Here is a 25,038-nt window from a genome sequence, read left to right as displayed (position 1 = left end):
AACTTAGCTACTTTAAATAAAGATCTTTATTTAGACTCTCTTAATTATCTAGTATATAAAATTCTCGATATTAAAGATAATATTAATTCTTATTTTCTTTAATAAGGATCTTATTATTAATATCGACGTTATTTATCTTCTTATAGACTTTTATAATATATCTAAGAGAATTATAAAGATTACGAGTTATATTATTCGAATTAAATTTAACTCTCTAAAACGTATTTAGCTATTTTTTATTAAACTACTTAGACTTAATAATAATAGTAATATATAGATTATTAAGACGAACGCCGCCTTAAGAAATAAGTTTAAAATCTTTAATATTCGCGAGTATAAAGAGAATATATAAGAAATAGTTATCGAATTTAATATATAAATAAAAGACTAATTTACTTATATTCTCCTTCTTCGAATTATAGAGAATATAGTAGTTTGTAGAGAACTTAGCTGTTACTATTTTAACTAGCTTCGCTATATTTAATACCCCGCGTTTCTTTTTTATAGAAGTTAACTCGAAAGTTATTATATTATTAAGTTCATTATTAATAGATTCGTTATACGCTCTCTTTAATTCTTTATCTTTAAACTTCTAAGTAGATTTATTCTTCTAAAACCTCTTTTTTAATTTTAAAATTACTTTCTTTTATTTAGTTAACTTCTTAATAACGCTAGAAGAGATCTTTAATTTCTTAATATAAGACTTAATAAGAAAAAACGGAGAAGGCGAATCGAATAAGTCCTCGATATCGTTATTACTTATCTCGACCTTATTATTAGTTAAAAAAACGCTCTTTATATATCTCTCGAGTTAAGTTACTTCTAATTTAAGGCCGAGATTAGATTAATAGCTATATTAATAATAATATATATAAAAGAGATATTAGATTTATATTAAAGCTTTATCTTACTATTTATTACTAGCTATTTTATCTTATAATTTATTATTAGTTATTTTATTATATAACTTATTATTAGCTATTTTATTATATAACTTATTATTAATTATCGCGATAGTAATTATATTAAAAAAAGTCTAATTATTATTCGCGATTATATTTATATTAGTTATAGTAATAAAGTAAAAGAAAAGACTATTAAAAGAGTAAATAAATTTATTTTAATTAAATAACGATAATTAAAGTAATATAATCTCTAAAATAATTTAAAAAAGTTAAAAAAAAAGTAGACTACGAGCTAGGTCTAGTTTATATATTAAAGAATAAGTAAAGATAAATTATAATTAGAAGAGAGCTATAAACGATAAAAGCGCGTTACGCGATTTTATATCTTAATATTAAACTATATAGCTTATATATTATTATTTAAAATATAAGCTTTAATATTAGCTTAAGTTAATAACTTATATATAATAAAACTACGCCGCGCGTCTTTATAGTTTAATATCTATTTAGAGTTTAAAATTATAATACTATCGTCTTAACTATATATTCTATCTTCGATATAATTTAAATAGTCTCTCTCTTTCTTAAATTTCAACTTTTAATTTTAAAATTTACGATTTTTTTAAAGGAATTAAAAAGCGCTAGTAAAATATACTAGTTAATTAAATATAATAGTTACTATTTATTAATCTAATTATTATTATTATTATCTTTATTAATATTTACTTTTATTATTTATAAGTTTTCTTTTCTTATATTTTAAAATATTTTAAAATATTTTAAATTAACTTTACCTTTTAAATTCTTTTAATAACTTCTTTTAATTCTTCGAGCTATTAATTTTATTCTAATCTTATATTATAATATCTAACTTTATTCTCACTCTTAATACTAAAGTTTTAGAGAGAGTATTAATTTAAAATATTAGATAAAGAATATATGATTTAATTATATAAGTTAGTAATAATAGAGTATAATTAATATTAATTAAAGATATATTAGAAAAGATTATAAATAGCTTAAAAATTATAAATAAGATATTAATAGAGGTATAAAGAATAATAATAAATAACGAACTTTAAAAAGCTAATTTTAATATAAAGTATAACGCCTATAATATTCTAAATTCGATGTTTTTAAAGAACCTATAAAAGCGGGTAAGCGGAAATCGAAATTATAAGAATAAATATATTATAACTATTCGAAAGGTCTAGAAGTAGACTATTAAGAACTAGACGTTAATAGATTTAAATAAAAATTATCTTAGATATATTAATTATATAATTAAGCGATTTTTATATATTAAAGCGATATATATAATAGTTATATTTATTATAAGAAGATTAAAATATACTTAATTTAGACGTTTTAATACTAGAGAAATTATTTCTAAAGATTAATAGAATCTCTAGAATATTAATAATAAGAAGGCTATTTAGTTTCGCTTATTATTATCGCCTATAGATATTAAACTTAAAAAGTTAAATATAAAATATATAAGCTTAATACGATTTAAGCGAAATCGAGATAGCTATTTAACTTCTCTTCTTAATAAAAGATAATAATATTCTCTTTATAAAAAGATTATAGAGATAAAAAGTAAGAGTAATATTATAAAGTTAATTAATTAATAGAATAAAGATATTAATAATAATAAGAATTTAAATAGCGAAGATATAAATTATATAAATAATAATAAAGATATTACTATAGCGAAATAAACTTAATTTATTTATAAGTATAAAGGCCTTTCTAGCGATTTTCTAAAGCGAATAAAATAAAAGAATCTTATTATAACCGATATAGTAGATAATATAAGAAGAATAAACGCGCTTTATATTCTTATCGCTTTAGAATTAATATTAATTTATATTTATTATAATTATCTAAATTCTTTTAATATACTCTTTAATCTTTAAATTAAGTATTATAATATAAAAGATCTTCGATATTAACTAAGAAAATATATCTTTATTATTAAATAAAATCAAATAATATTTAAAAATAAAGATTAAGTTTAAATAATATTTTATTTATTAACGTAATAAATTATTCGATAGAATCTAATCTATTAAGCTCTTTACGCGTATCTTTAATTAGATTAAAATATACGCTTAATATTATATCTCTATTATATAAAATTTTCTTAATCTAAGAACTCTATATTCTTTTATTATCTTAATATAAATATTTTAATATATTTATAATATAATTATAGCGCGAATATTATTTAAAAATTAATTTTTTTAAATAAAAAAATTATTAATAGCTATATCGAGATAGTTCTTAAATTCTACTATTATATTAAAGAATAGTAGAATAAGATTAAGTCGCGCGAGGTATTTATAAATAATTCGATTTATAATATAAAGAGGCTTTAAATAGAAAAGAGGGATAGTTATTAATTCGGGTACTTCGTATTAATATTATTATTACGTAGTAATATACGAGTTATAAGATTTAAAATTCTTTATAAATTTATTATTATTAAGCTAAACGCGCTAGCGCGATATATAATATTATCTTAATTTATATATATTTAAAAGAATAACGAGATATTAAATAATATAAAGTCTAATATATAATTAATTTTAGCGCTTATATATATTAAGTAGACTACGCTAACTAAAACGCTATTAAAACTTATTAATAAATATAACTCTATTTCTTATAGATTTTTAATAGAAATCTAGCTTCTTTTAATTTATTTAATTAAATAAATATTAATATATCGAATAATATAAAATAATCTAATCGTTTAAGAGTATATAAATATAATTTTAAATAAAGATTAAGTAATAGCGAAGTAGATAGTATAAGCTTATCGTCTTAAGATATTATAAATATTTAAATTAATATAAATTCGAATATAAACGATAGAAAGATTATTCTATAAAATAAAAAGTTATTTTTAAAAATAGATATTTTAATAATACTTAATAGTACTAATTAAGAGTTTATCTCGCTTAAAAGTAATAATATTATACTATTAAACGCTAATAAAATTACGTTACAAAATTTTATCTAATATTAATTTTTTATTTCTCTTCTCTCTATATTATAATACTTTTTATTAATATTAATATTAATATTGCGATCTATAGTATATATTATAATAATTATTAATATTTATTATCGAAATAAAAACTATATCTTTATTTATTAAACTCTCGATAAGTTTTATAACACCCGCTCGCTTTTTATTATTTTTTCTTAAAGTCTTTAATTAATTATTTAAAAGACGCTATCGCGCTCTAATTAGTAATATTAATTCTATATCTTTATATATTACGATACTCTTCTTTATTTAATCTTTCTTTAATAATAAATATTTTTAAAATAATTAATAATTAAAATCTAGAAGCTAGTCGATAAAGAAGAAAAAGTATTATTTTAAATACTCGAATAAAGGAAAAATAAAATATATATTAAAAATATTATACGATATAAGCTAGGATATAAAGCGCTTTTTTAAAGCGCTATATAAATATTAAAGTATATATATATTTCGAATAGCGTAAAAGTATTTTCTAAACTTTATATATATTAAGTTTTTAAAAAATATCGATTTTAATAAAATAGTAAAGTTTAAAAAGCGCGAATTTATAATAGTCTAGAGTTAGAAAATAGCCGTCGAAGTATTAAATCGAAAAATTGAAATATTAGCGCGTTATTAGACGTTTAATAATTTTTACTTTTTCGTAAAAGAAATTAAGTTTAATAATCTATAATTCTTTAAAAATATAATTTTTATAATAATCGAGTTAATATCTTATTAACTTTAACTATTTTAAACTATTTATTAAGAGAATTATTTCTTCTTAAAGATAAATTCTTTTAATATCTTAGTTTATTAGCTAGCTACTCTTATTCTAGTAACTCTTTACTATTAAATACGCCTTTATAAATTATCGAATTTTTAAACTATTTTAAAGCTTTATTTATATTAAGGGGGGGCTTAATAATAAATATTTAATATATTATATTAATTTAATTTAGTTATTTTATATTTTAATATTATAATATCGAATATCTAATTTAAAAAAGAAGATAAAGTAATATATATAGACGATAGAGTAAGCTTCGAGTATTATCTTAATATATAATAACTTTAAATATATAGAAGAGCGATATAGGAAAAGAATTAATAATTATCGTAAATTTTAATTAATTATAATCGCTTTAATATTAAAAGAGAAATAATTTAATTAAAGATTATTAAGATAATATATATAATATTTTAATATAACGCTATTATTAACTAAATAAATTATTTATAATATAATATCTTAATATCTTAATATATAAATTAATTATATTTCTTTTATAATAAAAGATATATTAACGAATTTAATATTAATTAGATATTTATTTAGATTTAATTATATTATATAAAATCGATAATTTTCGCGATATATATATTAATATCTTATAATATAGACTTTTTATAATTAGTAATAATATTAATAATAAAGCGATTAAAATTAATTAAAATAAAATATTTTTTAATTATATTAATTTTTAAAGATAAGAGTATAATAGTTAATAATATATATATATTAAATAATATATTTAAGCGCTAGCTTAAGTTAAAGAAAGATAATTTAATATTTAATATAGTTATTTATCTAATATATAATAATTTTAAAATATAATTAAGAATATAGTTTATTAAGACTTTACGCGGCGAGATATTAAAACTTTAATATCTTTATCTAAATCTATTATAATTACTTTATAAGATTTACTAAAAAATAAATAACGCTATTAATTTATTTACTTTATAATATATAATAAATTATTAATAAAGTTATTTAATTAAAGAATTTCTAGATATTAAAGAATTTAATTATTTATAATTATTAAGTATAAATAGTAGAAATATAAATTAAATTATTAAGATAAAAGTATATTAATTTAAATAGAATAAAAGATATAAAATTTTAATTCGAAGTATAAAGTATTAATTAAGACGACTCTTAACTTTAGATATTAAATTAAATATTAATAAGAATTTATATCTTAGCGCTATCTATAACTCTCGCTATATAATTCTTAATCTATAATTAATAATATTAAAATTATTAAAACTTTTATATTTATATTAAGCTCTATTTAATACTTAACTACCCTATTAAATATATAAATATTAATTTTTTTCGCTACGTCTTATATTATATAGCGATTCTCTTTTAAGCGAAGATTATTAATACTTTAAAGTATATATAAATTATACTTTATACGTTTTATATTATAGACTTATCGATAATAATAAAATAATTATAGCGATACGTATTAATAAATAATTTTATTAATTTATAAGATAAGTTAAATATAAGCTTTAAGCTTAATTATCTTCTCGAGTTTTTAAATAATAATCTTAAGATTTTCTAATATAATCGATTCTATTATTCTAAATATAGCGATATCTTACTTAAAAATTAAACGCTTAATAATTTTTATTTTTTAGAATTAAGAAGAATAGTAAAGTTTATCTTCGATAAATTAATATTAAATATTTATCTAGTAAAGTTTATTATAGAGAATATATAAAGTATAGCTATTAATTTTATATATAAGTCGCTTATATAATATAAGAAAAAAGATAGATTCTCTTTAAATTTAATAGTTAATCTATTTTATTTAGAACTTAATTACTTAAATAAAAATATATCTAAGTATAATAAGCGCTATATTTAAGACTTCTCGATAATAAATAATAATAATTAAAAAGACGATCTCTTCTTAAATCTTATTATTATAAAAATCTTTATATTTAATAACTTAATAATTTTAATTTTAGCTCTTAATTCTTAAAATAAAACTTATATCTATTATAAATAGACGATAAATCTATATTACGCGGGTTTATCGTTTTTTACTTATTTACGATATCGTATAGAAATTTATTTATATTTATAAGATCGAGCTAATAATAACTTTATATATTTATTTATTAATAGTTTTTATAATAATTATTATACCCGCCGCGGCGTTATTAATTATCTTATTAATCTTTTTACTTTTTTCTCTAAACTTTTTCTTAATATTAAATCTTTTTTATTATAAAACTTATCGATTTAACTATTAATAGTTTATTTATCTCTCTTTTTTATAATTTTAATTAATTACTTTAATCTTATTATCTTCTTATTAAGATTATTACTTTTTATACTTATATTATTAGCGATATTATATATCTTTTTTATAATCGCTCTTTTAGCTTTTATTATAATAATATCTTTATATTTATAATTAATTATCTAACTATTTCATTATTTATCGAAATTAATCTATTTTATATTTACGCGTAAATCTAAATATCGCTTTCGCTTTATATTATTTTAAAGTATTTATATATCGAATATTTCTCTTTAATTAGAATTTATTACTCGCTTTTATTTTAAAATCTCTAAGATCTTTAAATAATATAATAAGAGTTTAAGTTATTTATTATTAAACTACTATTATATAATCTTTTAGTTATAAATATATTTCGTCTATATCGCTAAACTCTCTAATACTTTATCGAGTATTATTAGTAATAATAAAAAGCGTATATAAGAATCGATAAACTTTTTACTCGCCTTATACTTTCTTTATATATTAAGTTTAAAAATAAATTAAGATTATATAAGCGAGTTTTTATTCGCTAATTTATTTAATTTAATATAGATATCTATAAGCGTCTATAATTTTAAATTATAAGCTAAATAATATAGAAAAGACTTAATATAATCTAACTATCTATACTTTTTATTATTAAAAAATTTAAGATTAATATTATAAATATAGTCTTTAGCGAATATATTAATAAGATTATATAATCTAGATATTATTTAAGCTCGTCGATTAGCCTTTATATAATTCGCGTATAACTTCTTTAATTTAGAAAAAGTCTTTATTACTATATTATTCTTAGTTATAATTATATTACTTTTAAAATTTACATATTAAGATAAATATAGTAGAATAAATTATATTTATTTACGACTATAGCGTATAGCGTAATTTAAATATTAATATACTTTCTAAATAAATAACAATAGTAGTTACTAAATAACTCTCTAAATATTTAGATTATTAACTTCTATTCTATAGATATTCGTTATAATAATAATATATAGCGATAAATATTACTCTAATAATATATCGAAGCGCGCCGCGATATTATCTTTATTATACTTCGCTATAAACGCGAAATAGAATATAATTAACTTATTATACTCGATTAAATAAGATAATATTTATATCTAAATTCGTATTAGTTTATACGCATTTATAATAATCTTTATAAAATTTATAAAGATAATTATTTTCGAAATATTCTCTAAAGTAGTAATTTTCGATAAAAGAAGATATTAAAGATTAAGTATATTATTTAGAGAATAATAAATAAAACTTAATTATAGATATATTTCTAATTAATCGAGCGATATCTTTATAATAATCGTATCTTTAATAAAATAATATTAATCTTATATAATCTCGAGTATTTTTATATTAATCGTTATCGATATATTTAAAAATAAAATTTAATCTAGTAATTATATATAAAGAATCTTAAGATTAAAGTACGCTAGTTAAAAGATTTACTATTTATTAATTAGATATATCTTATTAATAGCTAATAAATATAAATTCGAAAAAAGCTAAAATATTATAATATATCGATATTAAACTCTACTTTAATAGTAATTTTCGAACTTATAAAGATTATATAAATAAGCTTTCTATTAAAATAAAGTTAACGTTAATCTTATTATATATAAATTAATTAAAGCGTATAACTACGATATTAATAGAATTATTATTATTATTATTTAGAATAAATAGTTAATATTTAGATATATAATTTAACTTAGCGTATTACTTATTTAATTAAGTATTTAAAGATATAATAATTAAAGCTATTTTAAATAATATAAAAAGTAATAGTATAAGTTAAAAGATAATACTCTTTTCGAATCTCGTCTTCGCAATTAAAATTAGATTCTTTATCTTATTTATTAATATACTTAATATTTCTTATTACTTCTTCTTTAATTTTACTTTAAAATAATTTATAATAACGCTCTCGATATTCGATAACCGCCCAACTATAACAAATTCGATTTTTTCTACCACTACACATTATAACACTTTATCACCCTATTATAATACATTAAAAAAGCGCTATATCTACTCTTTAGACTTCACTATAGTCCCTCTACTATGAAATCGTTTTATATAGTTCTCTTTGCGATATAGAAAGACGTTATATATAGTATAGCCACCTCTAATCCTAGAAGAACTTTCTCTATTCCCACTTATTTCTCTACTAAAACCCCTATCCTTAATATCTATACGACACTATACATACGTTCTACTATCTTTTATGTCTTATCAGTTATAATTATCTCGTAGTGGCTTAGAGAGAGTAGTAATTGCGGGCGGAGATGGAATTTTTCGACTAGATATTCCATCCTTTATTAAATCTATTACTACTTATTTTAGGAAACTCTAATGCTTTTAACGCTTCTTTTCTATAGATTTATAGAGTTTGAAAGTATTAGAGAGACTCTCGTTAAGATATTAAGTAAATAGAGATATTTAAGTTTAATTATAAGCTCGCTAAGAAGTATATATAACTACTAATATATTAAATCGATTAATTTCCCCTATATATAAGTTATAATAGAAGAATATTCTCGAAATATCGAAATCCTTTTATTAAACGTTATTTCTATTCTTCTTAAAAGTAGGTAAAATAATACGATTATTAATATTTATTCTATTAAAACGCTTTCTCTTTTTAGTAATAGTGTTATTAATCTCTCTAATATCGTAGATAGTAATAAAGGCTAAAATAAGATTATTATTCTATTAAGCTACTATAAGAATATTATTCTAAATTACTATAATAAGAACTTTATACGAAATATCCTTAGTAAAAATCTATTTTATCTCTATAAGTAATTTCGAAAGATCTATTTAATTTAGCTTTATAGTTCTATATATAGTAATTCTTAAGGTCTTTAGCTTTCTAGTAAGCTTTAATTCGATAAAATAGTTATCTATAAAGAGGATAGAGTTAGAGAGTAGTATATTAGTAGCTAATTTAAATATTATAACTAATGTTTCTCCGAGATCTTTAACTTTTAATCTACTCTCGAGGCTTTTCGTAGACGAATACTATGCGTAATTATAAAGATAGCCCTTATCATTAATTACGAATAGCTTATATCCCTCCTTAATTAACTTGCCTAAAGCTATAATAGAATAATAAGTACGCTTCGTCTTCTTAATTATATATTCGTCGATTATATAGTAGAAACTTAAGTGCGTAATTTCTTTTAATTGCTTCGTATCTTATCGGCGAATAGAAGAAGCTTTCTATATCATATAGGTTTCTTATATTTACCCTTTTTAATAGTGAAATTATTCTCTATATCGGGATTCGAGTAATAAATATATCTGCGGAGAAGAACGTAGCGATTTCGAGCTATTTATCTAGTAACAATCGAAGTTACTAAAGTAATATTATTATTTCTCTAGTAATTATAAATAGTAGAAAAGTAATAGATTCTTATATAGATAGTAATAGCGATAAAGATTTTTAGCTTCGAGATCTTAAGAGATTCTTAAATAGAACTAAGGGTACTCTGCTGAGAGATATATAAATTAATATTATCGTAAAGTATTTCCCATATAGCAGTAGTTTATATGAGAGAAAACACTAAATATAGAGTAACTTTTAGGCCTTTCGAAAGGTGGTTAATGGTCTTACGATATAGAATTTCTATTAATTAATACTCTAATAATTTAGATATATCTTCGAGAAGCTTATCACGTTTCTTAAGCTTTTCCTTTCTTATCTTATCTTAAACTTCTCTTTTCTAACGCTTTAAGGCCTAAGCTACTTTTATCTTATCAGGAGTAGATAGGGTAGTAATTTCAGTTATAGTAGACGTAGTATGGTGGAGTTATTAAGAAGAATAGGAAAGAGACGCGTTGTTGATATGCGGAGAATTCTCGGCTAATTTGTTACCTCGGCCTGGGCGGTTATCATATACTCTCGACTTATATATCTCTTAAAAATATCTATTCTTATTATTAATTAATATACGATTATTTATAAAATAACTTTAAGTATTAAATTAAATATAAAAATAAAAAAAAAAAATATAATATTATAAATTATATTTTTTATTTTAATTAAAAAAAAAAAAAAATAAAAAATAATAATAAATATAAAAAAAAATTAAATTTAAAAATTTATTTTTTTTTTTTTTTTTATATATATTTTTATTATTTTAAATTTTTTTTTAATATATAATATATTAATTTTTTATTTTTTTTTTATTATAATTATATTATAATAATTATAATTAATTATTAAAAAAAAAAAAAAAAAAATAAAAATTTATAAAAATTTTTTTTTTTTTTTATTTATAAAATTTTTTTTAAAAAAAAATAATGAAAAAAGTCCAATTCGGAAGAGTGTCGTATGTGCTTGGAATGCATGGCAAACGGTATTTGGTTCCAATAATAGCATGGAGCTAAAACATACAATAATACTCTAGCACCAACCCTGTCAAGCTAAAGACTTTTCTATGTTGTACTTTTATACTCCACGCTCTAAAAAACAAGTTTTCTTTGCAAGGTGCGTTACGGTTTAACATCACGTCCAGATTGTAATACTCCATCTTAAATGATAAGGTACAGTGTGTTCAATTCTCAATTCTGATTGTCAACCTGCATCTATCGACTGACTTCCTTGATATCAATATCCTCCTGGTTGGACAGTGTCTTCGCTACGAGCCAAGTATCATCCTTATGTGACAGCTTAATCACTAAGTGGTGTCTGTCCCCTTAAGGATCTTAGCGAACGAGGAGGACATCAGCTTGCTTGATACAGCAACAGAGGCAGCCTGATCTCATTCCATCGTGCTCGACTGCCAACATGACTCCGCCGGCCGATGCTTTGTTGCTTCTGAACCAGCCAAGGGTTGGAAACCCGATGCCTGCAGCCCATAACGATCCCTCTCGGATAGATGAGTCCTCGATCAGAACAGTATCAACACTACTGAATCTGGTAGCGTACATCAAAGCATGCTCAAAGCGTCGTATGATCCATGACTGGGCTGCCTTGACTTCATCATTTACTGGCTCCTCACACAGCTGCATTGCAAATGTGATCCCATAAAAGAAGCAGCACTCTAAAAGCAATCGAGTCATTATTGCTGATGCCGAATCATAAAGTTCTTCCTCTGACGGCACAGGTATCAGAATTCCAAACCCTGCTGATCGATGTATATACTGATACAATGTTACAGTGTCTGTCACTTGCAGCCGGTTTCCTATGCGATATATCAGGAGTCGCAGGATTTTTGTCATCAGCTTTTGAAGGGTTCGCGGCTCCCGCTGGAAGAATTTGAGTCGGTACTCCACTCTTGCGGACATATCTGCCGGCTCCTTCATCTCGCCACCTAGAACTGTTGCTGCCCTCCATGACATTCTGGCAAAGCACAATACCATTGCCTTGGCCGACCCTTCGTTCATAGAAGGTATTGCCATATGCGAAAATTTGTATAGATTCTGCGCTTCTTGTTCCATGTGACGTTTTACCGCATTCAAGAAGTAGAGATATCGCCATCCGCCATATCGTTCCAGTAGGTGCAAAAACACCTTGGCAGCTTCATCATCACTGGGCGCTACCTCCATAATTCGCCAATCGAAAGTGAATACGACGTCTTTGAGACACTGGATTTGCTCGGAGGTCCGACTGTTACCCAGTATTGGCCCATCGAATCCGGGCATGTCTCCAAACCATCCGGAGAACTCTGAGAATTGGCAAATCTGCATCCGCTTGAAAAGCCACATTTTATGATTTTGGAATATTTCATCCATGGACTTGTCGGTCTGGATCAGATTTGCAAGATCGGCGCTCCTGGTATGACACATCACGAGCACGATGATCTCGGTGGGCAATACCCGGAAAATGGCGAATCTTCGTTTCCGGCCCTTCATTCTATATCTCTGAATCCTTCGATGAAACATTAGATTTTCGTTCTTCCTCTTATATTCTTCTCTCGCTCGGGACATGGCAGAGTGTCGGGGTACTGGTGGAGCTTCCCGGTTGGTAGGCAGGTCGTGGAGGAGAGCCGTCATGTCGAAACGCGTTGCGCCGGACGTTTCCATTGTCGTGCGAGCAAATCGAGTGGTATGCCAGAGGTCAGTGCACTTGATAAACACTCAATTCAGTTATTCAGGAAATATTTGATACTAAAGATTCTCAAGAGCCTGGAGGTATGATAGTGTGATGAATGGTTACAGGATCTTTACGAACTCCCGAAATAAGTAAATGGCTCACGGGAAATTCCAATATATTCTGCTCATAATTTCCAGCATTTCTGCCTAAGCCTTTATGTTGCAATTCTCGGGCGGGGTAAATATTGCCGAAAATCGAGAATGTCTTGGCTTACCGTTCAGTACTATCAAACTGGGATCTTGTTTATTGTGTAGACACGCTCATCAAACAAGCAGCATTCGAGAAATCGTAAAATCTCCAGACCTCGCCAGGACCCGTCGCCAAAAAGGTGCTCACGATTGTCTCGTTCTCCAGGCCAACTATCGTACCTATTGCCAGTGACCCACTTAAGCCAGACTGGCAACGTGAGAAATAAGTTGTTATCTCTGATGAGCGGCTTAACCTTTCATTAAACGATGAAGTCGACACCATTGAAACGTACATTCCCAGAATTCAGTTACAGGCGTCTTCAACCACGTGTTTCTTCGCCCTCACGAGTCCAACACATACCTGGAACAACACGTCGAATTCGAGGACTTAGCAGTCAGTGCCTAGGACATCTTGATACACACATACCTTCCTGCCCAGCCAGGTATCTAGCGGGCCGGAGGACAGCTTCACTAGTATCTATATGAGTATGGTACTGGTCTCAATACTACCGTTCCCCACCCAGATTCACTTAATATTTATGCTCATGGGGTATATCAGGAGGCGGGAACGGCGTGAAGTTTTATAGTCGAGTGGTATCACTGTTTAGGCTGTAAAGCGGATAGAGAGGGAAAAGGATGGAGGGAACGCGGGGAGAGCGAGAAAGCGGAAGATTGAAGGGTGGATTCATACAAAGTCGAGGATCTTTGTTCCATAGACCGTACAACGTCGCTCCGAATCTTCAAAAGATGACGGTCGTGGACTGGATAGTGGATTGGATAAAACGTCCCTAGGAGATCATGGCTCGCAGTGAGGCCTAGTGAGTTGGTCACGGCGCTCAACGGTCCCTGCTGACAGAATCTCAGACCTGTCAGATTACGAATTCGTGCCGTCAAGGACGCAGTTGCAGAAAGCGATCTGGTGAATAATGTCGAAGACCGTAGAGGCGCTTGATCTTCTAAGTTAGCATTGCTGTGCAGCTGGACAAAGTCTTCCACCATCTGCTGGCTGCTGCGTGGCACGGACGATGAAGCCGAAACAACTTGTGAAGCAGTATTGGATGTTCTCTGCCTGGCTTCAGTAGGTCATATCCTTTATTCACTCCAGTCCGCATCCAAGGTGGCTTCACTCGCGCATCATTCAGTTTCTGTTGCTGTGAATTGCTTTGTTGCCCACGATTTGCGTCTGACCGGATCCGGAGATGAGACTTGTACTTGCATTTCTCACCTTTGCTTCACTTTGTGAATCCCAAAGCCTTTCATTATGTGAATCCTTGACCGGCCGGATACGGGCCATCTCCTAGCTCATTCATCAAAGCTTGCGTTTTGCGCGCTTTTTGTGAATACATAAATTTTCGCGAGCAATTGTTATCCATCTTCAATTACTTTCGCGCAATCCGACCGGCAAGCTTTCACGTCTTAGACATCTTGCTTGGACTCACCGTCCAGCATAGCCATACGCTACAGGGCTGTTCTATCGTCCAACCTTCTCCACTAAAATTGTCGAACATGGCAACAGACACGGAGGACGATGAATCGGACATCGGCGAGATTTTTGGTGGAGAAGAACCAGAATTGCAGTTTACAGATGGAGATGGGCTCAGGAGGCTACCTTCTAATGAGGCACCACTATTGGTTGGAGAATGGGAAGGAGATGGAGGAGGAGGAGGGGGAGAAGAAGAAGAAGAAGAGGAAGAAGAAGATAGCGAAGCCGGATTAAGTGAAGGGGAAAAGAGAAGAAGAAAACGCAACGGTACGGATCCTCTCGACCTCGACTCCAATAGATCAGTGCTCCTCTCCGAATGCGATGAGACACATATGCCGGACCCAGGATCGTGTAACGTCCCGTGCAACAACAGCTACAAGATAGACTGCCATTGCGAATGCGAAACTTGCATGTTCAAACACCTCAACGACAACCCACCCAATCACAGGAAATTCAAAAAGCTGCTCCGTCGCAACTTTCGAAGTGCGGGGAGTAACGCCTTGACGGATCCCCTTCGACGCAATTTTCGAGCGCGAAGGCCTTATGATTATACTCAGGATAGCGCAACGCAGCCTTGCACAGAGATGATTCCTTGGGGCGTCAACATCCGCAAATGGAACAAGCCTTGTCCGAACAAACGTCGGCGCGAACGGGGCCGGTACGACGGTAAAGTTCTACCCTGCGACGAGGTATTCTGTGACGGAGATCTGAATGCGCTGAGTGAAAGGTGTGAGAGAAGGCACGGGAGCGGGCTCCCCGATGCTCTGTGGGACCAAGTCAAATTCCCGACAGACGACGGACCCGTAAGACCCTACGTGTGCGAGAGCCACATCCAAGACACCAAAGACTACTTCCACATGGGTGCACACGCGGACAACCTCTACAAATCCCACCTGGTCCGGTTCTGCAAAGTACACGAAGCGGAGCTCCTGGCGAAACGCCCGGAGTCCACCTGCACCTGCCGCAACGTCGATTTCACCAGGTGGCAATGCCGTTCCTGCTTTCAAGAAAAGGTGGAGAAGCTCCAACGACACTTCAGACGCAGGGTGAACCCTCGCTGGCGCGGGTGTGCGGACACGAGCGTCACCAATGGCAAGTTCTACCAGCGAGATTGGAAAGGGGTTCGGAGGATGTTGCAGCGGGAACACCCTTGCTTGAAAGGGCATTGCGGACGACCTCGCCTCAAAGGCCTCGTTCGGAATGAGGTGCTGGATTGTCGGTGTTGCGGAGGTCATATTGTGCAGCCTTTACGGAGGTCGTCACGGCTAGCAGGGGCGGCGGGGCGTGGCATATGCTGAGGAAGACATGCGGGGAAAGTCAGCAGAGGGCTCAGGCGCGGAGGATTGAGTGGGAGAATACTCTCACCTTGAGCTAGTAATGACTGCTTTGATACCTTTCATAGAGCGATAGATTGAGTGTCAGAGGCGTGCCAATCTTGCGCCTTTGCTGTTTCCATATATCTTCACATTCCCATTCTGCAGTCTCAATTCAGCAGAGTTGACCGGCAAGCCTAAGTTCCAAATCTTGCGCTTCTGCAAATCCGAGAGCCCGGTATTGGTATAACATATTTTTCTTCGTTCGAATGGTTAGGTACACAGATTCCTCCTGATGCATACAAGAAGGAGACATAGCGCTTCACAACTACAATGAACTAAGCATCTCGACAAATGGCTTTCTATGGTCGAGAAGAAGGGAAGACGATGGAGAGGATCATGAGTGCTTTATTCCAACTCACCTTCTGCACCTTTGAAACAAATCAGTGCTAAAACTTGTTCTCCTACAGGCAATCCCACAGGGTCTGGTGTTCACTACTATGAAAGAATCTGGGGTATGACTTGGTGATTTGCCCAACTTTCTGTCCTATGATTTAGGACTCAATGACCGTCTAGCTAAAGACTCAGCCCTGGGCCCAGGCCCAAGATAGGGTGTGGAAGGAGCAGAGGCGGACTTCGGTATTGATGGCCGCAAGCTCACACTGCTACCTTTACGAGTTTCAGTTCTAGGTGTCGCTCGAGATAGCTCTTTGAGACTAGCCTTGTGCTCACCTCGGAGCACCCAATTTCCAGGCGAAACCTGTTCATAAGGGTCAGACCTCATCCACGTCGCCCATCTCATAGCTACCTCCTTTGCGCGATCTATGTCTACCTTGAACCATTCAATATGTTGTTTCTGTGCTCCATTTGCGTTTATCTCGTTGCAGAGGCACTTCAGCTCTCTGACTCTGCAATCCCTGAGTTCCGCGTGGATCAGTGCTTCGACACGACGCACGTAGGGGATCTGTTGTTGCTCCTCTGGGGCTTTCGGAAATATGAGGTACGGGGTGTGTTTGCACGACTTTTGCCACTCTGCAAGCCGGGTTTCGACTTTTCGAGACGTGTAGCCGATTTTGACGAAGCCAAAGCTGCCTTGAATAGAGTACATGTAGATTAGACCAGAAGGTTCAAGGCCCCTTGTGTACCGAGGAAGGCGAGGAAGAGGATACAAGAGCGCATTTTCTATGAATCGGTTTGCGTATGAGGTGCTCGATTGACATAGATCGTAGGGAGCGAGCTTGCGTAGAGGTGACCGTTCGTCCAGCGACATGAACGTCGAGACGATGGGCTGCAACAACAGGTCTTCGCTTGAGGCATCTGTACCCCTGCCCCGCAATGGTATTGTGATTTTCTCGAGGTTGAATATGGGAGACAGACTCGTGGTGTGCTCTTTGTCATTTTTTGGCTTCACTGGAGCTTGTACATCTTGAAGGCCGGTGTCCTTCACTCCTTCTATCGATGTACCGTGGCTAGGGATAGCAGTGAATGAATCCTCTTTGACTCCCAGTTCAATTAAGGACCTTGTCTTAGTGTAGCTGCGTTGAAGTTCACCTACTTGCGAACTGAGATCACGAAGGCTGGATCTTACATCCTTAATGAAGAGTTTAAGGTCAAATAAACGATCCAGCATCGCGTGCGCTTCTTTGCGAGATAACTCCAGGTTGAAAGGATCCAAGATTTCGGCATCGGTCCATTTGTTCATCAAGTTTGATACTTGGGACGCGTCTTTCCAACTATACCCATCCATGAAAGATCGAAGCTTGCGTTTCTTGGTAGGAGTGATCTGATTACCGCTGTCAGGTCTACAACCTACCTGGTGAGAGTTTGTAATCTTGGTATCGTCCTTTGGACTCTTTTCAGCAGTCGGGAGAAGCAAATTAGTGCTGTCAGTGCCGCCTTCAGGGGTCCCCCTTTGTAGGCTGCTCTCTTCCTGGCGGCAGCATGTAGCGATATTCTCTCTATTCACAGTCTTTCTGCCAGCAAGATCGAATGGCTGGGTGTTTAAATTTGACCGTCTGGAGAAACCTTGATTCGTGTGCTCATCATTACCACGAACTGGAGATGTGTGCAGATTAGAGGAACATTTGGGCAGAATGTAGGACGTTGTGCCATCTGAACCGCCATGCTTGAAAGCGCCGGATATCTGTGTTGTAGCCAAATCATACTGAGGTGGCTCACTAGGCGCACGAGAAGGGCGAGATGGTGGAGGTTCGGTATGGGTGCTATTTAGGGCGCCTTCAGCGGAGGGTTCCTTCAATGGGAAGCTGCTGATTGATCCTCGATCTTCGGCGTCGTCTTCCCACAGTAAGAAGTTGCAGCGTGCTTCTACTTTTGGGCATTCGTAATATAGTTTTCCGAGACTCTCCTCTTCGTTTCTGGTCACAAAACGCCAGGAACGCCTAGCCGGCAGACGCGGATCACACTGACAATATACTGTGCTAACTGAGCCATAGATTTCATCTTTCCTATACGAATGGCTGTTGATCGGCTTCTTATACTGGTTTGAAGTGGGTGTGAGAGCCTCAGCGTCGGCAGAATCAGCTATTGTCACTGATGCGATATTTTCACTAGCCTGGGGAGCCTTTGAGACGAGTGGCTTGCGTCTCAGAGATAGAGTCGCACCAAACTGAGCAGGCGGTTGAGGCTCTTGTGTTGGTTGATCCAGAAAGACATCATCGTAGCGTTTCGCATGACTGCTCTTCAGAAAGAGAAAATCGTTGATCAGTATTGTTTCATTCCTGATTCCGGCTTCTTTCTCGGGGTTCGCGCTCTCTCCTAGTAGCCTAGAAATGCTAGCAAAAGGAGGTATTTGACTGGCACTCGAGCTGGGATAGTATTCAAGAAAGGATGCGACGGGGCGTTGCTCCACGTACGGGAGAAATAGCGGCCACGTAGGAGCTGCCATGGTGCAGAGATACTTGAGACCACAAATGCAGGTATGATTTATGAAGGTGAATAGGCCGGAGGGTTGAGAAAGGGGAAATGGTCATACTTATAGTGTGTGTAGGACTGATTAGCCTTGATGACGAATCGAGCCATCCATCGACAAAGCCTGTCTTTCCCTGACCAATGAACAATTTTTGAAGCATCCATTGCAGCCTTGTGGGTCTAAGAATGCGAAAGCTGATTCGATGCAGCTTTTGCACGGCCAGGCTGAAACCGCCCCCAAATCCTGACAGCTCTACACACCAGGAGCACTCTTTCCTCTATACCATCGCTCTTTCCCTCGTTTTTTCGATTATACCAACGATGGATATGGAAGGCTTCTGAAAGAAAGACGTTGGCCATAAATCATTGAATAACCACGACGGGGTCGAAAGTGCAATGAAGATACAGCAGAACCTCAAAGAATGTATGTTGAAATCGATCTCTATAAGGCTGCAAAGAAACGCCACGTCTTAGCGCTGAGCTTCGGCTCACAGACACCTGCATCAGCGGAACATTTGAGGGTAGTGTACAGCCTACCATATCCTCGGCCCTAGGCTAACATCCAATGGGGCGTTGCCCGGTGAATATCTTGCTTCCACATGATTGAACCAGACCTGACGGATCCGATACCCGATAGACAGGCTTTGACAAGGACTAACATGTCGAGCTCTATCAGCGTAAAAGAACAAAGTCCTCCAGGTCGAACGAAGCGGTAAGTTCGGCGTCCCATGGTCTACTCCGGTGGTTGCACATTGTACGAATCGATAAGACTAGGAGATGCATTCAACCTCAGTCCCAGCACTCCCAGCACTCACCGCAGCCCCCATCGAGCGCCCTTTCCTCCTGTTTGTCGAGGGCCCTTCTACTCCGTACCCTGCGAACCTACAGACGCGCTCCCGATACGTCGGCGGTTCTGCGCTATAAGTTGTGGCCTGATTTCTCTTAATCGCATCCCTAAAAAGCTCGGGCAGGGCTCGCTCCGCTCATGTTCAAGCCACAATCCGTCAGTCTGACAAGACTTGCTGGTAATTTTGTCAATTATGTTTTTTTTTTTTTTTTTTTTTTTTTTTTTTTTTTTTTTTTTTTATTTTTTTTTTTTTTTTTTTTTTTTTTTTTTTTTTTTTTTTAAAAATTATTTTAAGTAGAGGAGGGGGGTTTTTTTGTTTTTTTTTTTTTTTTTTCCTCACCCAACCTTCCCCCAACCCCACGTGGAGGTGAGGTGGGTTATGAAATTATTAATCCTTTTTTTTTTTTTTTATTTTTTTTTTTTTTTTTTTTTTTTTTTTTTTTTTTTTTTTTTTTTTTTTTTTTTTTTTTTTTTTTTTTTTTTTTTTTTTTTTTTTTTTTTTTTTTTTTTTTTTTTTTTTTTTTTTTTTTTTTTATTTTTTTTTTTTTTTTTTTTTTTTTTTTTATTTTTTTTTTTTTTTTTTTTTTTTTTTTTTTTTTTTTATTTTTTTTTTTTTTTTTATTTTTTTTTATAATAAAAAAATGGGGTGGGAGGTTATATATTTTTTTTTTTTTTTTTTTTTTTTAATTTTTTTTTTTTCTAAAATAAAACCAAAAAGAAGAAAAAAAAATTTATTTTTTTTTCTCAAAAAAATAAAAAAAAAATTTTTTTTTTTAAAAAGGGGGGGGGGGGGGTGGGGGGGGGAGCTTGTTTTTTCTTTTTTTTTTTTTTTTTTTTTTTTTTTTTTTTTTTTTTTTTTGGTCCCCGCGGGCGAAGGGGGTTTTTTTTTTTTATTTATATTATTTTAAAAATTTTTTTTTTTTGCCTCTTTAATTTTTTCTTTGCTTAAGGGGGGGGAGAAATTTTTATTTCCCCCCGTGCTGTCGCTCAATGCATTAAAACTTTCCAATACAGTAGTCTACAGGAGCTACAGCTACTCTAAGCTCTAGACTAATTTCGATGTCGTGAGCCATGAATATATAATATAGCTGGATTATGGAGTAAATAATAGAATAAACATAGATATTGGGAGACCCTGCCAGACCTAAATTTTAGCGTGGGAACTCATTCCTGGATTGCAAGTATGTGCAGCCAATTATAAATTCAGGGTCACTACGCTCTTTAGTTAGACCGGCAAGTCAGCCCGCTAGCCCTCCCAAGCTCCCTTATCAAAAATTTGATATAGAAGTTTTACACTCTGAAATAACCAGCTTCCTATAAATACTATTCTTTATAATTCGTAAATTATAGAGCTCAGTTTACGCTTTCTAACGCTGTAAAAATAATGAAGTTTAGCTTACTATTGATAGATGAAATAAATATTTAAATATGATAGTTATAATAGCCACACCAGACGCGTCCGAGATCGAATAATAATCCTTCCACCTATTTGTTTGTTTGTGTAATTATTATTCTTCCACCACTCTATCAATTCTATCAATTCCACCAATATAAACAAATCGTTCTCGTACCCCTGCGAAACGTTACTAAACGCTTTAGGCACGTACACCCCTTTGCCCGCCTCTTAGAGCCTCTACTAACGCGAATCCGTTATTGCTAGCAATCGAGGCCGCAAGCGAGCCCAATAGCTACCTACTACTACTTATAAACGCGTTAGAAAGCCCTCAAAAGAGCTGAACGGATTTACAGTCATCGTCCTCCCCTATATACTACTCGATTAGCCGCTTAATTAATACTACCTACCCTATCAGCTCAGTAATCTACTCAGTCAGCCACTCAGCTAACTACTTAGTCTAATACTCTACAAGAGGAGAAGCAAGAGGAGGAACTACAACAGGCAAATGCGGAGAACACTGCGGAAAACCAAGCGGCAACAAGGCCACCATCGTCAAAAACACGGCTCAGCCTCCAAGATCCCACGTTATATGCTCTCCACGGTTCCACATCAAATCATCACTCAGCAAGCGGAGAACACCACTGCAATTTAGCCGTCATCCCCACTGCATTAAGGAGTAAGAGGAGGAACTACAACAGGCAAATGCGGAGAACACGCGGAGAACACTATGGAGAACACTGCGGAGAAACCAAGCGGCAATAAGGCCACCATCGTCAAGAACACGGCTCAGCTCTCCAAGATCCCACGTCACATCAGTTATCCACTCAGTCAGCCACTCAGCTAGCTACTCAGTCTGATACTCTACAAGAGGAGAGCAAGAGGAGGATCTACAACAGGCGAATGCGGAGAACACTACGGAGAAACCAAGCGGCAACAAGGCCCCCAGCACCAAGAACAGGCTCAGCTCTCCAAGATCCCACGTCATATGCCTCTATGGTTCCACATCAAATCATCACTTAGTAAGCGGAGAACACCACTGCAACTTAGCCTGTCATCTCCACTATATTAAGGAGTAAGAGGAGGAACTAAAAGGCAAATCGAGAACACTGCGGAGAACACTAAAAGAACACTGCGGAAACCAAGCGGCAATAAGACCACCATCGTCAAGAACACGGCTCAGCTCTCCAAGATCCCACGTCATATGTTCTCCACGGTTCCACATCAAATCATCACTTAGTAAGCGGAGAACATCACTGCAACTTGGCCTATCATCCCTACTACATTAATATAGTATATCACTACGGCCTCTATAGAAGAAATATCGGACGATATATATTTGAATAAATGAAACCGTCCGATGTCTACAGCTATTTCATTATTCGAAAAATTTCCCTGCGGCAGGAGATATTGTGGGATTCACACCACTAATTGGCACGTTGTCTCCATTTCTTTTTAGTATTTCGATACTTCTTGCCATAAGAATATGGCCTTTCTCTGTTTTTTGTGGGCAATTATTACGGATTAATCCTTTACACTCGATATACCTTCCTAATTAGATCTTAGCGCGCCTCTCTCCGCATATATGTGCCTATATATTATATAGATTAAATCAATTTTATAGTGGTGGAAGTAGGTCAAAAACGCATAGTAAGCGATTAGAGTTCGATTTAACTTAGAAAAATCCAACTTCATGAATTTAATTCATGGGCCTTTACTTGTTATATATACTTATACTTCTTATATTTATTTCTTATTATTCGTATCTATACTAACTATATTTTAAGCTAATTTTTCGTTAATAAATATATCTCTCGCGGTCTCTAAGTCGAGCTCGAATTTCGAGAGTAATAATAATAGAAGCGAGATGAATAATAGTAAAGATAAAGAAGAAGAGGAGAATAAAGAGAAAGAAGAAGGGAGAATAATGATAAGGATAATAAGATAGATAATAAGGTGAGGTTTATTTATAAGGGCGGTTTAGATAGTAATCTTAATAGTAATAATATCGATAACGATAGCTTCGATAAGATCTTTAAGGGGTTTAATTAGCCTATTATTTTATTTATATATATCTTATATTACGATATCTATTACTTCTAATAATATAATCTTTTCTTTATTATCTTCGAATATTAATACTTTTTATTAGTTTTTTAATATTATTTTTATTATAATACTCGAGATTCGACTCTTTATAGCTAAATTCTTTATCTTTAGATATTTTTGAAATTATTAGCCTTTAAGCCCTTTTTCGATATTTATACTTTACGCTTTTAATATCTATAAGTTATACTTTATTAAACTCGTTAATTAGATCTTATATATTTTCTATAACTTCTTTATTAAGCTATTTATTATACTTCTTAAGATAATCTTTCTATCGAATAAGATATTTTATCTTACTCTTCTTATATACTTTTTATATATGAATTTTATTAAATACTCTTCGTTATCTTTATTAGTTTAGAAATAGAATACTTAGAGATATCTAGATCTTTAAGTCTTTATTTATATAATTTTAGTAATAATATATAAAAAATAGAGTAAATTTAATAGGTGATGATAGCTATAGTCGATACGCTTGCGTTTTAATATACTTTAAATATAAAAGAATTAATTAGCTTATTAGAAAGCTTTTACTTAGTTTCTTTTATTTTAAATTCTTTATAGAAAGTATAATAAGATTACCGCGATTAAATCTTTACGATTTATAATTCTTATTATAAGACTTCGACTGCGTTTTCTATACGCTTTATTAGCGTCTTATAAGCTCTTATTAAATTATATCGATTTCTTTAACATCTGCAAATCTAAAAGTTCCTTTCCGCACGATTTCCGCCGGTCCGCACTATAAGCACGATTTAGCACGATTTAGCCTATTCAGCAGACTTTGCCTATATCTAACCCTTTCCGCCGGTTCAACAACTATCCTAACTCTTTCCGCCAGTTCTATCAGTTTAATAACTTTAAAAATTTTCAGCAACTTTAAAAATTTTGCGTAATGCACTCCTAATACACTCTAAGTACTATTCTACATACATATGGCATCAATATATATTATCAACAACATACATATCATTGTGCGCTATATCAGAGTATCACCCACGCGATTAATTTCATTAAATCGTCTAATTCCGTAGCCAAATTTAAGTTAACGTTGATACTGTCGTTATAGAACCTGCCGTCGCAACGTCGATCATTAGAACTTTCTTTTTCGTGCGTATTGCTATTAAACTAGTAGAACTAGCGAAAAGATTAGAACAGTTGCTGAACCGCGGAATTTAGACAGATTCTAATTAGATTTACTAAATCGGCGGACAGCGTATGAAAAGCAGACTATAGTTGCTAATTGGGCGGAATTTAGGCGGATTTAAATCAGATTTGCTAATCCGGCGGATTTTGTAATTTCCGCGACAAACGCGCGATCAGCAATTTCAAATTTTGCAGGAACTTTTCAGATTTGCAGATGAATACGTTCTTTCGCTATAAATATTCTTTTCTCGATAATATTATTCTTAGTAATTAATTTAAATTCTGGCTAATATTTATATATAGCGAAGAATAGACTATAATTAATTATTTTATACTCGCTATAATAGTACGTAAATTCCGCGATTAGTAGAAGCTCTATCCAATCGTCTTATCGCTTTAAATAATATATTCTTAAATAATATTTTAAAGTCTAATTTTATCGCTTTATCTATTCGTCGATTTATAAATAAAAA

General features: G+C 31.8%; 3 protein-coding genes across 3 annotated transcripts; 1 reads left to right on the top strand and 2 right to left on the bottom strand.

Moving 5' to 3' along the window:
* Positions 1-11,768: 11,768 nt before the first annotated feature.
* On the bottom strand, positions 11,769-13,088 carry HO173_009321 (uncharacterized protein; the record flags this gene model as incomplete). Its single annotated transcript, XM_037311212.1, has 1 exon — positions 11,769-13,088. One exon carries the CDS (start codon positions 13,086-13,088, stop codon positions 11,769-11,771), a length of 1,320 nt encoding a protein of 439 aa, XP_037161869.1.
* Positions 13,089-14,371: 1,283 nt separating this feature from the next.
* Positions 14,372-16,127, top strand: HO173_009320 (uncharacterized protein; the record flags this gene model as incomplete). Its single annotated transcript, XM_037311211.1, has 2 exons — positions 14,372-14,424; positions 14,798-16,127. 2 exons carry the CDS (start codon positions 14,372-14,374, stop codon positions 16,125-16,127), a joined length of 1,383 nt encoding a protein of 460 aa, XP_037161868.1.
* A 562-nt stretch (positions 16,128-16,689) lies between these two features.
* HO173_009319 (uncharacterized protein) lies at positions 16,690-19,047 on the bottom strand (the record flags this gene model as incomplete). Its single annotated transcript, XM_037311210.1, has 1 exon — positions 16,690-19,047. The coding sequence occupies one exon, from the start codon at positions 19,045-19,047 to the stop codon at positions 16,690-16,692; it is 2,358 nt and encodes a 785-aa protein (XP_037161867.1).
* Positions 19,048-25,038: the final 5,991 nt, after the last annotated feature.

This window comes from Letharia columbiana (genome assembly GCF_014066305.1).
Source record: "Letharia columbiana isolate WasteWater2 chromosome Unknown Sc0000039_s0, whole genome shotgun sequence".
Lineage (NCBI taxonomy): Eukaryota > Fungi > Ascomycota > Lecanoromycetes > Lecanorales > Parmeliaceae > Letharia > Letharia columbiana.
This window is presented reverse-complemented; position numbering and strand designations above follow the sequence as displayed.